Source organism: Crotalus tigris, unplaced genomic scaffold (assembly GCF_016545835.1).
Source record: "Crotalus tigris isolate CLP2741 ecotype Arizona unplaced genomic scaffold, ASM1654583v1 scf7180000018523.1292444, whole genome shotgun sequence".
Lineage (NCBI taxonomy): Eukaryota > Metazoa > Chordata > Lepidosauria > Squamata > Viperidae > Crotalus > Crotalus tigris.
In genome coordinates, this window is record NW_024097056.1 from 842,095 (window position 1) to 857,769 (window position 15,675).

Consider the following 15,675-nt stretch of genomic DNA (forward strand, 5'->3'; position numbering starts at 1 on the left):
ACATACCCAATTCCAGCAACTGTTCCTTAGCCTCCCATCCCCTAATCATCTTTGTTGCTCTTCTCTGTACTCTTTCTAGAGTCTCAACGTCTTCTAGTCCAGCCCCCTACTCAAGCAGGAAACCCTATACTATTTCAGACAAGTGACTGTCCAGTGTCTTTTTAAAATCCCCCAGTCAAGGAGCACACACAGCTTCTAGAGGCAGGTTGTTCCACTGGTTAATTATTCTAACTGTCAGAAAGTTTCTCCTTAGTTCCAGGTTGCTTCTCTCCTTGATGAGTTTCCATCCATTGCTTCTTGTCCTGCCTTCAGGCGCTTTGGAAAATAACTTGACTCCCTCTTCTTTGGGGCAGCCCCTGAGAAATTGGAACACTGCTATCATGTCCCCCCTCGTCCTTCTCTTCGTTAAACTAGACATACCCAATTCCAGCAATCGTTCCTTATATGTTTTAGCCTCCAGTCCCCTGGCTGATTGTGCGATTATTATTATTATTATTATTATTATTATTATTAACAATAATAATAATAATCTCTTCTTGAAAACTTCCAGTGTGGGAGTATTCACCGCTTCTGGAGGCAGGTTGTTCCACTGATTAATTGTTGGGTTAAGAAGATTCTCCTTAGTTCCAGGTTGCTTCTCTCTTTGATTAGTTTCCATCCGTTGCTTCTTGTCCTGCCTTCAGGCACTTTGGAGAATAGCTTGACTCCCTCTTTTTTGTGGCAATTGTTAAGTCTGGGGTGCTGTGTGGCCGGTGCCTGCCTGCCATCACCTTAAGTCAGACGTCTGGATGGTGCTTAAGACCAGTTATTTTGTTTCTTACCTTCTGAGGAGCCCTGGTGGCACAGTGGTTAGAATGCAGTATTGCAGGCAAACTCTGCCCATTGACAGCAGTTCGATTCTGACTGGCTTGAGGTTGACTCAGCTTTCTATCCTTCCAAGGTTGGTAAAATGAGGACCCAGATTGTTGGGGGGGGGGCAATGCACTGACTCTGTAAACCGCTTAGAGAGGGCTGTAAAGCTCTACGAAGCGGTATACATGCGGTCCTCAACTAACAATTGCAATTGAGCCCAAAAGTTATGTTGCTAAGTGAAACACTTGTCAGGTGAGTTTGACCCTGTTTTACGACTTTTCTTGCCACTGCTGTTAAGAGTGTCATTGCAGTTGTTAACAGTTAGTAACAAGGTTGGTAAGAGAATCTGGCTTCTCCATTGACTTTGCTGGTCAGAAGATCTCCAAAGGCGATCACATAACCCCGGGACACTGCGACCGTCATAAATACAAGTCAGTGGCCAAGCGTCTGAATTTTGATCACGTGACCGTGGGAATGCTGCAACGGTCGTAAGTGTGAAAAATGGTGCTAAGTCACTTTTCCCAGTGCTATTGTATCTTTGAACGGTCACTAAATGAAATGTACGTCAAGAACCACCTGTATAGGTTTAAATGCTATTATTATTGCTACCTGAAGGCGAACATCTGAAGCCTTGAGGATAAGGCATCCAGTTAACCCTAATAATCCTAGTCATTGGCTATCATACCACCTAATGCACTAAGGCAGTGGTTCTTAGCCTTTTTGAACAAATCCCCCCCTTGAGCCAATGAGGAAGTTGTCATCGCCCCCTCCCCCAACATAACCTCTTAATCATAGGAAATAATTCTTCAATTTATGCAAACACTTGTTTTGTTTTTTGTTTTTAAATTGTCATCAGGGCATATTGATGCAAATAATTTATTTCCAGTCTTTTCCCCATATCTCCCATATTCTGGCCAATGGCGCGCCACTGCATGGGTAGAGGCTGCTGCGCAACGCGCATGAAGATAAGCGATGCGTATTCACATATGTACGACGTTCTGTACGGAAGCGAGCTGGAGGAACATTTGAAAACACAATTCAATCCACTAATAGCGAGCGATCTGATGTTTTTGTACGACAGATATACAGCCATTCACTGTACGAAAAAGTCTCAAAAGTGTCCCCAAAACATCTCGCTCCCTCGCCCCCATATCGCCCCCTTTTCGTTCCTTTGCTCCTGCATCACTCCTTTTGGTTCCATCGCCCCCCTGAAAAATGAAATCATCCCCTGGGGGGCAATATCGCCCAGGTTAAGAACCACTGCACTAAGGCACAAACACAAACAACATCAAAACACCTTTGTAAGTGGTGGCTTACAAAGAAAACCTACATAAAATGTAGGCACTTAACACCTACATATAAACATATATGTAAAATAAAATATATATATATAAATATATCTAGCAATTGTTGGAAATGTAGACAAAAACCAGGCACATATTATCATCTTTGGTGGACATCCCCAAAGCCAAAAGGTTTTGGTCAAGAATACATACATAGGTTAGAGAAAATGACTTAAAAAACACGTAGATTCTAAGCCAGAATTATTTTTGTTAGGTATAATTGTAGGAAATTATGAGAAGGAATGTGTATATTTAATGTTACCTGTATTAACTGCAGCGAGAATTGTATTTGCTCAGCATTGGAAAGACGAATTACCAACGGAGGAAGAGATAATCAAGAAAATTTTAGAGTGTGCAGAAATGGACAGACTGACACTGAAAATAAAAAAAAGAGAAAGAAGATTCAGAATATTTTAGAACATGGGATACATTTTATCAACGGCTAGAAAAACGAGGTAGAGAGAGTTTAATAAGTATTAGTAAGCTAAATATTGAAATATGTTGCTGATAAAATATTAAGCATTTGAGACTACAAAAATTAATAAAATATTGGAAAAAAAACCCCAAAACTCTCAGACAAGCTCTACTCTATCCCAAAGATGCTTTTTTAAGGAGGCATTTTGTTTTTTCCTTGAAGATGTTTCGCTTCTCATCTGAGAAGCTTCTTCAGCTCTGACTGGATGGTGGGGAATGGAAGGATTTATACTCCTTGCAGAGAGCTGGTCATTTGCCTTCTTTTAGAGAGTCGTTGAGGCTCCTTGGAGTCTCACCTGTGTCTTCAGGGTCACCTGAGTAGTGCAAATGGGCATGGAGCCTTCTTGACTGCAAGATGTTTTTTCTGTCCTGGGTCTCTTCATGGTTGAAGACAGGTGCCAGCTGTTGGGGATGAGTCCATGTTGTCTGCATCTCGAACTGAAGCGCAAATGGTTCCTGTAGCCTGCAATGTTTTCTGGAAATCCGTTCACACTCCCTCGCCATTCGAAGGGTGTTCATCCCAAAGGGCATAGCTAAATGTTGATTTAGCTGTTGAACGAAAAGTGTTCATCGTGGTTCAATCCAAGCTGGGAATAAACAGCATGGCAACTGCTTTAGGAAGAAGGTTGCAATTTATTGAAGAGGAGAGCCAGACAGAAAGATGGCTCTGGAAGAACGAGAATGAGCACATGTAGGGAATGGGTTTTTATACCCTCTGGAGCCTTTTGTTGGGAGTTGTTTCCTGTTCCTGTTTGAGGCTTTGTATTTCCTGTGTCACGTATTCTGACCTGAGTCTGGATGTGCTTTTCTGGTATTCTGATGGTGGTGGGTTAATCCTATTATGTCCCAAGGATCATATCCTGCTTCCCTGTGGCTGGGGCTGATGACTCTTAGATTTTTGGTGTTGATTCTAGGGATCTTTCTTCCTAATCCCAGTTTCCTGACTCCAGTTTTTCTGACAAGATTATCTGCATTTCTGCAGACTTGGTTTCTGCTTGGGACAGAGAGACGTGGGGGCAGGGTTGGTTTCTGCTTTTAAAATCCTTTAGGGAAATATATTCTGCCCTTTTAATATTTCCTTCTTTGGGGGGGCTGACTTCCCACAAGCCCTACCCTAGTTCACACTAAACTAAAGTGAGGGAGGAAAGAACACATTCAAACTGGCAAGATTCTGCTTCTACGGCTTTACAATAAAAGTAGGCCTGACCGATAGGACATTGGTTTCATAGTTCTAGTTTACCTTGTGGGGCTGACAAGGGAGCGGTCAAAAGCCCTTCTGGAAAAAAATAAAATAAAAAGTGAAACAAAATCTGATGCCCAAAGGAAATATTAAGGAAAAAAAGTGTGCAGGAAGCAATGGAATGAGTGGATGATGTCAGAATTCTGTGCATATTCATTCAGATTTATCTTGGGCATCATTGAAATAAATCAAGGGATTTTAGGATTGTGCATTTAGTGATGCAAATATTAACTTTCTGACACACTGAAATATATAGCCAGGGGCTTATGGATGTTTAGAGCCTCCCAGACCTCTATGGTGCCTCTGAAAGCAATATGTAGTCATTTTTAACACAAGAAAAAGAAAACAAATAAATTTGTAAGGCAGAGAACAGTCCTGTTAAATACGTCATCAATACATATGCAATAAATTCTCCCTCAGCTCAGCTCCTATTAAATTCGTGGGTGTATTCATTAGGTTTGGAGTTAATGATCTGGAAAAGGTTTTGACACTGTTTTTTTTTTTTAAGGATATATTTTACTTCCCAGTCTAGTCTATTATTCTGGGTCAAGCCAAGTCTTAGCTTTCTTTTGAGATTGGCTAAGATCAATATCCAGTTTTGATTAGGGTTAATTGTTTAATTGTTCTCACTGCCAGGAAATTTCTCCTTAGTTCCAGGTTGTTTGTCTCCTTCATTAGTTTCCATCCATTGCTTCTTGTCCTGCCTTCTGCTGCTTTGGACAATAGGTTGACCCCCTCATCTTTCTGGGAACCCCTCAAATATTGGAACAGTGCTATCATGTCACCCCTGGTCCTTCTTTTCACTAGACTAGCCAAACAGAAACATGCTAAAATATAGATAGTCCTGGGCTTACAAACAGTGCATTTAGTGACCATTTAAAGTTATAGCAGCACTGAAAAAAGTGACTTATGATAATTTTTCATACAACCTTTACAGCATCCCCAGGATCAGATGATGAAAATTCAGACGCTTGGCAATTGGTTCATACTTATGACTGTTGCTGTGTCCCAAGGTCATGTGATCAAAATTCAGATGCATATTCATGATGGTTGCTGTGTCCTGGGGTCACGTGATCCTCTTTTGCGACTTTCTGACAAGCAAAGTCAATGGGGGAGCCAGATTGCTTACAGTTGTGGCCAAAATGGTGGAAACCTTTTGGGAAAAGTGTACAGTAGAAAGAAATGCCATCTTTGGTTATGTTTCCACCCATTTTTCTTCTAATTTCTTTATAACTGTAGCCTTGTTCACTTAATAATATTAATTTATGTCGCTTTCTGGGCGACCAGTCAACTCTTTGCACCATTACTTTAATTTTATTACATTTGACAAGCTCACTAAATGAAAGAACACCAAAAAAACCCCACCAACTTGATAGCAATCACATAAAACACTGAACAATGTCCTCCTCTCAGCTTCAATACATGACATCAATCACCGAATCCTACTGTGATCCGATTGGCTCATTGCCAAAACAAGATGACACCCAATTGGCTCTCTAAACACTCATGCTCATTGGCTACAATCAGATGAAGGAAAGCTACCCGATATCAACCTAAGCAAGTTGTACTTCCTTTTTCTGGTTATTTGGTTGTAACTTTTCATAGAATACAGTACAGATATTTGAACCAACGTTGTTGCATTACATTCTTGATTAAATTATCTTTCCACTGATATATAATTTTATGGTACTACTCCCCCCCCAAAAAAGTGGTGTTATTAGCCATCAAACCTCAAAAATACGCTTTTCCCAAAAGGTTTCCACAATTTGGGCCACTGCTGTAACAACCAGGTTGCTAACCTATCATCTGCAGTGAATCGGTTAACAGCCGTGTTCAATAAAGGTCGTAAAATGGGTCAAAACTCACTTAACAAATGTTGTCACTGAACAACGGAAATTTCGGGCTAAAATTGTGGTCCTACGCCGAGGACTTACCTGTATCTGATGTAACATGCAAGGTGCGTTGTGAGGCTGAGTTGTGATTCAGTGTTAGCTTTCAGCTTCTGAGGATATAAATCAGAAATAATAGAGCAATGCTACAAGCGATTCGATGCGTTGTTCCTTTGTTGTTTAAAAAAAAATCCTTCTAGGAAACTTCTGTTGAAATCCGATTACTTCTGACACATGCTTGGCTTCTGACTGGTGCAGTTTCTTTAGAGGAAGTAAGGAAGAATTGCAGAAAAGAGAAATGAGGGTATGTTTCATGAGCAGCAGGATGACATATTTTTGGCACCGAGCCCTCTTTAAGTTACTCCGAGATTAACATCTTGTGCAGCTTCTTTGCTACAGTGAAATCAGCTCGATCTCGCAAAGATCCTAATGCAAACCAGGGGAGACAATTAAGAAACGGCTCCATTTGGGGCGCTTGATATTTTTCCCATTTGGAATAATTGCCGGTCGGTCTTGGTTGCGTTTATTTCTTAAACCGCTGGCAGGAATTTGGCCACTGAGAAGCTCTTGAGTGGAGTTTGGTCCTTGCAGCAATGCTGCAAAAATAAATTAGGCGGGGAGGGGTCCCGGCCACCCATCCTGCTCAACATCACAATGAAGAGAAAGATGTGAATCTGGACTTTCCATTTGCAAAACTGTGCCTCCTCTGACTATTATTATTATTATTTTAAAAAAATACCTGTGTGTTCCTCTTTTTGGTCCTTTCCTGTAGACCAGGAGTGTCAAACTCAATTTCATTGAGGGCCGCATCAGCATTGCGGTTGCCCTCGGGGTGGGGGGTGGCCAGGGTGAGTGCAGCTACTGAGTGTGCGTGGATGGAGTGGGTGTGGCCTACTGGGTGGGCTCTACATCGTTTGCGTGAAGGGGGCCTGTGGGGGCCTGGGCAGGAGTGGGACGGATCTGAGGGTCTTTGGCAGAAGGGGGTGGGACTGGGGCAAGCGCCAAGGCATGGTCCATTTCTTCATTCCTCACAAAGGGGGACACCTCCCCAGCATGCACCCAGGGAGCAGGGCCGACGCGGCAGGGGCTGGTTCCTCACTGTTTCTGGACGGCCTTGTGGAGCTAAGACCGAATGCGTTTCAGCATAGATGGCCACCACAATATTGTACATTGGCTCCCGGCCGGCCTGGGCCAGGGCCAAGGCAGCGGGGGCCATTCCCTCACTGTTTCCAGGATGGCTTTGCGGGCCACATGAAACCACTTTGTGGGCCACATCCAGCCCCTGGGCCTTGTGTTTGACATGTCTGCTGTAGAGAACGAGGTCTTTAGGAATCCTTTTTCAGTTTGGAATTTGGACTTAAGAAAGATGTCACATTCAAGGAAAACTATTTTTTTTTAACAAATTCAAAAATTCAGGTAGATTAGACAAGTAGGCAAGTAGTCCTCAATTTACAGCCATTTAGTGACTGTTCGAAGTTACAGCCGCACTGAAAAAGGTGACTTATGACCATTTTTCCCTGTTACGGCCGTTGCAGCATCCCCGTGGTCATGTGATCAAAATTCAGATGCTTGGCGAGCGGATATCTAATAGTTACATGTATTAACAGCAGCAAGAATTGTATTTGCCCAGTATTGGTACAATGAAAACTTACCAACTGAAGAAGTATTAATCAAGAAAGTTCTAGAATGTGCAGAAATGGATATATTGACTTTAGAGATTAAAGAGAAAGAAGATTCAGTTTGCTTTAGAACGTGGGATAACTTTTATCAACGGCTAGAAAAAGGAATTCGAGAGAAAGGAATGTGATATGTAATTCTGAATACATATTCGTAAGGAGGATGTTATGGATTGATTAATTAATACTGCTTTTGATAACTAATCGTATTTACTACTGTTATCTATTATTATATTAATTATTGTTATTTAAATATATGTACCCAGGCAATATTCTGTTTGCTAAATAGATACTGGAGGATGACCCCAATCCTGACCCCAACCCCGCCCTAACCCCAGTCCTGACCCCAACTCCAGCCTAAACCCTAATCCTAATCCTGACCCCATTCTATCCCTAATCCTATAAAATCTAATAAAACTTTTTTTTTTTAAATTTAGATGCTTGGCAACTGACTGGTGTTTATGACAGTTGTGGTGTCCCGGGGTCACGTGATCCCTTTTGCGACTTTCTGACAAGCAAAGTCAATAGGGAAGCCAATGCAGTGCAGTGATTCACTTAACAACCGTGCCAAGAAATGGAGCAAAACTCTTAACAAAACTTTGGGCTTGAATTGCGATCGTAAGCCGAGGACTATCTGTATGAAAGGGGGACAGAGAGCTTTTCCCTGCTGTGATCTCTAGCTATCTTTCCACCAGCAGAAAATTCTTCCCGTTACCTCAGCCTGTCCCACCTCGTCAGGAAGGGAAGGTGTGTTGCACACCCCACCAATCCATGAATTCTGATTAATGGAGTCCAGGAAGAGAGCCTTCACTTCCTTTTCCTACACGCTGTGGAATATTCTCTCCTCAGAAGGGAGGCAGACCCCCATTCTCCTGGCTTTCCAAAAAGAAGTCTGGGGCAAGGGTAGGTAACCGTGGCTGTTTTATGACTCATGGACTTCAACTCCCAAAATTCCTGAGCCAGTATGGCTCAGCTTGGAAACCTCTCCCTTTCCTCTCAGTGTGGCTGGTTCAGGAATTCTGGGAGGAAGTCCACGAGTCATAAAAGAGCCAAGGTTCCCCACCCCTGCCCTATATCAGGGGTCCTCAACATTGGCTCTTTTATGACTTGTGGACTTCAACTCCCAGAATTCCTGAGCCAGCATGGCTCAGCTTGGAAACCTCTCCCTTTCCCCTCAGCGTGGCTGGTTCAGGAATTCTGGGAGTTGAAGTCCACGAGTCATAAAAGAGCCAAGGTGGCCTACCCCTGGTGTGGAGTCTCACATGGCGAGCCCTGAGGAGCACAGTCATGGTTTATAACAGAATTGGAAGGACCTTGGGGGTCTTCTAGTATAAGCCCCTGCTCAAGGAGGAGACATAATTCCAGACAAATGGCTAACCAAGCTCTTCTTGAAAACCTCCAGTGATGGAGCATCCACAACGTCTGGAGGCAAGCTATTCTATTCGTTGGTTGCTCTGACTGTTAGTAAATTTCTCCTTAGTTCCAGGTTGCTTCTCTCCTTGGTTAGTTTCCATCTGTTGCTTCTTGTCCTGCCTTCAGGTACTTTGGAGAATAGCTTGACTCCCTCTTCTTTGTGGCAGCCCCTCAAATACTGGAATACTGCTATCAGGTCACCCCTAGTCCTTCTCTTCATTAGACTAGAGTAGACATACTCAAATCCTGCAACTGTTCTTCATATGTTTTAGCCTTCATCCACCTAATCAACTTTGTTGCTCTTCTCTGCACTCTTTATAGAGTCTTAACATCTTTTTTAGATTGTAGTGGATGCAGTGTTCCAAGTGTTGTAAGGACAAGCCCTTCTGAGGGTTGATGCCTTTATTTTAGTGAAGGACAGGTTGAGGGTATTCTCTTGGGAGGAACAGCAGGAGAAAGAAATCATACATGTGCCCAGGTCCATTCTCCTTATATCTTTGCCCAGATTCTTTTCACTCTAGAAATAGTAATTGTCCATTTCAGGGGGAAAGTCAAACATTCTTGTATCTGGTTTTTTTCTCCCTACTTCCTGGATTTTTCAAATAAATAATTTGAATTTAAAGAAGATTTTTGTTGGGAAGAGCAGTGTATAGGGAAAAGAACTGCGTTTTTTTCTTTGACTGTGGTCCTGTTAAAAGACATTCCCATCCCTTAGATGCTAAGAAAACATGAGTCAGCGCTAATTTGATTTCAGCTGGGGTCCTGAGACTGAAAGAAGAACATGCTTTGATTTGAGTTTGCTGTTTGAAATTCAAAAGTAATCTGATTTGATCTGATCTGCTTTGAGATTCAGCTGGAGGAAAAAATTGGTCCCTCGGCTATAACGAGAGAGCATCAAAACTGTAGCTGCTTCATTATTTTGGCAGAGGTGGGTGAACGTCATAAGAATCCTTTCAAAGACATAAATGTGCCAAGATTCAGTTCAATAGCTTCAGGGTTTTGTAGGATTGTTTTTCTGTAACTCTTTTAAGGAAAAAAAACAAAAACACAGCACAGTGATCTCCAAATTGTCTAACAAATATGTTTTTTTTTATAAATATTTTATTGATTTTCTGGTTTTACATTTAAGTATTCAAAAAGCAACGTGGTGGCTGGGCCAATTGATAATACAATAACATAGAAGTATCAGTTCAAGTCTCAAGCTACTATATCAAATTTTTCTTCTCTTTTCCCCTCAGTATTCACTGTCTCCTGTCTAAACTACTACACTTTTTATTAAATCGATTAAATAAAAATGATATTCTTACATTTATCAATAATTTTGGCTTATACATATCCTTATTATTTTGACATTCAGTCTTTAGACAATCAATATCCTAATTAGTTTTCCCCGATTTTTAATTTCCCGCTAATGTTTAACTTTAACATTTAGTATTTATAATTTCCAAATTTTAAGTAACCAAAGTTCCCCTTATCACAATTCATCACAAAGTCTAATATTCAGAATACACATCTTATCTATTTGGATATATTCTATTTTTTATTATTATAATTTTTATTAGTTTTTTACACAAACATAAGTCATTCAGTAGTTGGTAAACAGTGTAGTGTCTTTGTTACATTTGTAAAAACAGTCCTTAACAATTAATTTCTATAGTCTGTATTTCATATATTAATTTTGTTTACTTTCCTCTTTCCCTAAAAACATCCTTTTTTGCAAACATTGCGTTAAATACAATTCTTATTGTTTTAATAACTGACAATTTAGTATATATTTTTTCCAATATTCCTAAAAAAATCATCATATTAATACATTTCTTTTCTTTCCATTCATTTGGATTGCCTTATCATCAATCCTGTTACAGTCCTTATTTTAGTTTATTTCTCCCACCAAATTCTGAGTATTTTTACTGATAGCAATTAGTTACATTTACATTGACAGACTTAATTCTTTTTTTTTTTAATTTGGATATATTCTATTTCTCACCATCTTACATCAACTAATTGATAATACAGTATAATGCATTCTTATTTTCTAATAATTTCCAAACATCTTAAATTTAGTAACCAAATTTTCTCTTGTTTCAACATCAAATACTTCCTCTCTTTTTCTCTTAATGTCTATTTATCTCATACTTAAGCTAATATTTGTCTAACAAATATTTGTGGACATAGAACCTCTATTGGAGGATTTCTTTCCAACTTAAACATATATTTTCCATCAAGCATCCATCAAGTAAGTCCCTAGTGTTCTACTCTTTTATCTGAAAGGCTATGTTGAGATGATACTGAAGAATCCCAAGGATGCTTTTTTTTTTTTGTCCAAAAGGCAACTGGACTTTTTTTTTTTTGCTTCCCATCCAAGAAGCTTCTTCAGTTCTGCTTTAAAATTCACCACCATTCCATCAGAACTGAAGAAGCTTCTTGAATGGGAAGAGAAAGGTCTTCAAGGAAAAAAAACATATTTTTTTTAATTGACTTTTGTAAAAAAAAGCACCTTTGGGACAATCATGATCTGGATGCCTGAGAATCTCCAGATCCTGAGATGTTTTTGCATGGTGCTGTGTTTTTCATCCATGGGATGCAAGGGAAGTGAGATAAGCTGGCCAGAAAGATCTGAGAATGCTGGGCTGGGCAGGCACACTGGTTGTGTATGGCATCTTATGGTCTCCTCTAGCTTACAGAGACAAAACAGTGGGTTGACATGGGGAGATACCAGTCCTCTGAAGTAGGCAGTCTGCAGAAAAAACTGCTGGTATGAAAAGCCATTGAACCGAAATCCCAAAGGCGCTTTTTCAAGAGGCAACTGGACTTTCTTTGTTTTTCAATCAATCAATCAGATTGGAAGGGACCTTGGAGGTCTTCTAGTCCAGCCCCCTGCTCCAGCAGGAGACCCTCTACCATTTCAGACTGGTGGCTGTCCAGTCTCTTCTTCAAAGCCTCCAGTGTTGGAGCACCCACAACTTCTGGAGGCAAAGCGTTCCACTGATTAATCGTTCTCATTATTAAGAGGTTTCTCCTTAGTTCCAGGTTGCTTCTCTCCTTGATTGGTTTCCATCCGTTGTCTCTTGTCTTGCCTTCTGATGCTTTGGAAAATAAATTGACCCCTTCTTCTTGGTGGTGGCCCCTCAAATACTGGAATACTGCAACCTTTTCTGGAAATCCGATCACGCTCCCTCACCATTTGAAGGGTTTTCCTCCCAAAGGGCATGGCTAAATGTCCATGGAGATTCTCAGTCATCCAGATCCTGGTTGTCCCAAAGATGCTTTTTTTCAGAAGACAACTGGACTTCCTTGTTTTTTTCTTGAAGACGTTTCGCTTCTCATCCAAGAAGCTTCTTCAGCTCTGACTGGATGGTGGGGAATGGAAGGATTTATACTCCTTGCAGAGAGCTGGTCATTTGCATTCTTTTGGAGAGTCGTTAAGGCCCCTTGGAGGTTTACCTGTGTCCTCAGGGTCACCTGAGTAGTGCAAATGGGTGTGGAGACTTCATGGTTGCAGTATATTTTCTGCCCTGTGTCCCTTCACGGTGGAAGACAGGCGCCGGTGTTGGGGATGAGTCTGTGTTGTCTGCATCTCAAACTGGAGTGCAGTCTAGTCTGGCAATCCGTTCATACAGATTTCATATGAAATCCCTTCATATTCCTGACTGAGAATCTCCATAGACAAGTGACCATGGGGATGCTGCAAGTCATAAGTGTGGAAAATGGTCATAAGTCACTTTTGGGGGGTGCCTTTGTAACTACCTACCTACCTACAGTTAGTGCATGTACAGGCCAATTGCCATGCACCCAAATTTTGATCCCACACACAACTGTGGGGGATGCTGCATTGGATGTAAGTGGAAGGACTGGCTGTAGGTCACATTCTGAAGTGCCATTGTAACTTCGAACAATTGCTAAATGAGTGTTGTGCGGTAAGTCGAGCGCTACTTTTATTATATAGTTCTCCTTAGCAGGTTGACTGCCTTGGAAGGACAAAATGGACCGATGTGTTTGTTGGTTCCTTTTGCAGAAAACAAAGGGAAAAGAAACCCCCTTCATGACTACAAGAAAACAGCGGAAACCTCGTTAATAAGGACAGACAAGGCACTGAAAGTGAAAACCAAGCTGCTAAATACGACGGAACAGTGTGCGAAGAGATGCAACCGAAGTAAAGGACTTTTATTCATTTGCAAGTAAGGAATTTTGCACTCTGATGGGTCTGCTTTTTAGCAGAGGGTTTCAGGAGAAGCAGGCAGCCAATATTAGACATTTGTGTGACTTGGACTTTGTTTTCAGATCCCTTACTGGTGATGGATGGTACAAAGCTATCTCCCCCCCTCCGGAACGGCACAACTCTCTGTGGCCAACTCAACGCAGCCATATTGTCATGGCCAACTCACCATGGGACAATTCCACGCAGGATAACTCAACATGATAAATGTTATCCGCCATTGTTTCTCAGACAATGTTTCCTTTTTTGGGGGAAAGGGACAAAAAATGAAGATAACGTTGAAGAAACAGTGGGGGGATAACATTTTATCATGTTGAATTTCTCCTGTGGTAAGTTTTCCCATGATGAATTGGCAGTGATGAGTTGTCCTGCAGTAAGTTATGGCCATGGCTAGATGGTCACAGCAAGATGACCATGGTGAGTTAGCCATGGCAAGATGGCCATAGTGAGTTGGCCAGGGTAAGATGACCATGGTGAGCTGGCCATGGCAAGATGGCGTTGATGAGTTGGCCATGGCAAGATGGCCTTGATGAGTTGGCCATGGTGAGTTGGCCATGGCAAGATGGCCAGAGTGAGTTGACCACAGTGAATTGCCCTAGACCCTTTTTTTCCTGAGTGCAGTCCAGAAGCCAAGTGGAGATAACTTCTAAAGAGGCCCATTGCTCTTAAGTCCTTCGGTTCTATCTGCATTTATTTATTTATTTATGAATGAGACTTATATACCGCTTTAAGTGCAAGCACTCTCTAAGTGGTGTACACCAGTAAGCAATGTATATATATATTTACATTGCCCCCAACAATCTGGGTCCTCATTTTACCTACCTCGGAAGGATGGAAGGCTGAGTCAACCTTGAGCCGGTGAGATTTGAACCGCTGACCTGCTGAACACAGTCAGCTAAAGTGGCCTGCAGTACTGCACTCTAACTGCTGCACCACCTCGGCTCTTTTATGATTGTTATCATCTTTGTATTGTTCTGAACTTAACTGGAAAACTAGAATCGGAGAAATAATCCAAGATTCTGAACTTAAAACTCAGAGATGACAAGAATGAAGGGTTTTCAAGACCTTGACCAGATCAATGGCATCTTTGTGTATTTGTGTTTTCTTAGGCATATTTTTGTAACATAGGAAGTCCTAGAATCATAGGAACCTTGGAGGTCTTCTAATCCAACCTCCAGTCAAAGGCAGGATACTTCACACTATCTCAGACAATTGTCCAAACTTTCCTTGAAAACCTCCAGCGATGGAGCACCCACCGCTGTGGGAAGCAGATTCCACTGATACCTGCCTGTTCTTTTCTTTGCCTATAGTCATGGATAATACAAATCCCCGCTGAACCAACTTCTTTTTAATTCATGGGAGTTCAGATTACTTCTGGCTTGAAGTAGATAGATAAGATAAGATAATCTTTATTGTCATTTTTTTTACTGTGGGCACAGTGGCACCCATCAAAAATGAAATTTAGTTGCCCGCTCTCAAAGTGAAACACATACATAACACACACCTAAAACATACTATGTACAACATATGTATAGACCCACACCCCCACATATACATAACAAATAAATATTAAATACTGTCCATCCTGAATATATAACGGAAGGAGGAAGCTTGAGAGTTCACAAGGTTAATGCTGTATGGAATGAAACTATGGCTGAATCTGGATGTTCTGCTTCGGATACCATGGAGCCCCCCCCCCCTCCCAGAAGGTAACAAGGAAAACAGGTCGTGAAGAGGATGTGTAGTGTCCTAGATGATCTTACAGACCCTGCTCAAGCAACGCTTCTGTGCTATGTCCTGGATGGGAGGGAGGGAACTGCCAATGATCTTTTCCATCATCCTCACCACTCTCTGCACCATCTTCCTGTCTGAAGCAGGGATGCTTCCAAACCAGACTGTGATGCTGTATGACAGGATGCTCTCGATCGTCCCCCTGTAGAAAGTGGTCAGGACAGCGGAAGGAAGTAACCAATTCAACTAAAAAAAGGGGGGGATTCATTTTAAGAAGAAGCAACTGAGCCTGTGTGCAGACACACATATTCCCAAACAGGAAGGATTGAAGAATTGGGATTTCAAGATCCTTAAGCAATGTTTTTTTCCCTTGCATTGATTGTTAGAGAGTTGGGGTTTTCGTGCATTTAATGGTTAAAAAATGAAAACAAAGCCTATAGCTTTGTGGAAGTAACAAATACTTTCTGCTTAGAGTATTGACTTCATGAGGGGGTGGATAAAAAGCTTGAGATTCTCAAACTTTCTTGAGTATGACAGATTCTGGGCTACGTCTAGAAGTTGTTTGTGATGTAACTGATACTTAATTGGTTGAGACTCAGAAGAAGTGAAGAATAATAAGACTCTACCAATTATCGGTAACATTTTCAACTCCCACACAGCTTACTCTTCTGCAGATTTTTTCTTTCTTTTTTTTCTTTAAAAAAAAAACCCTACTTCCTTTCCATGTGATCATTTTCGAAATCAGAGTCAAAACTCCCAATGATAGATCACCAAGACCTCCCCTGCTCATAAATTAAATTCTCAGGCAGCTTCTCAGTCTTTCCTCCTGGGTCCAGCTGGA

The 15,675-nt window shown here is 41.4% G+C and overlaps 1 protein-coding gene across 6 annotated transcripts in view; it reads left to right on the plus strand.

Annotated features, from left to right (window-relative positions):
- Window positions 1-15,675, plus strand: part of HGF (hepatocyte growth factor) — a 75,498-nt gene that overhangs the window by 9,656 nt on the left and 50,167 nt on the right. For all 6 annotated transcript variants that reach the window (XM_039353438.1, XM_039353440.1, XM_039353441.1 and 3 more), the window contains exon 2: window positions 12,903-13,065. In XM_039353438.1, the coding sequence (XP_039209372.1) occupies window positions 12,903-13,065 (163 nt within the window). The remainder of the gene's footprint in view (window positions 1-12,902; window positions 13,066-15,675) is intronic.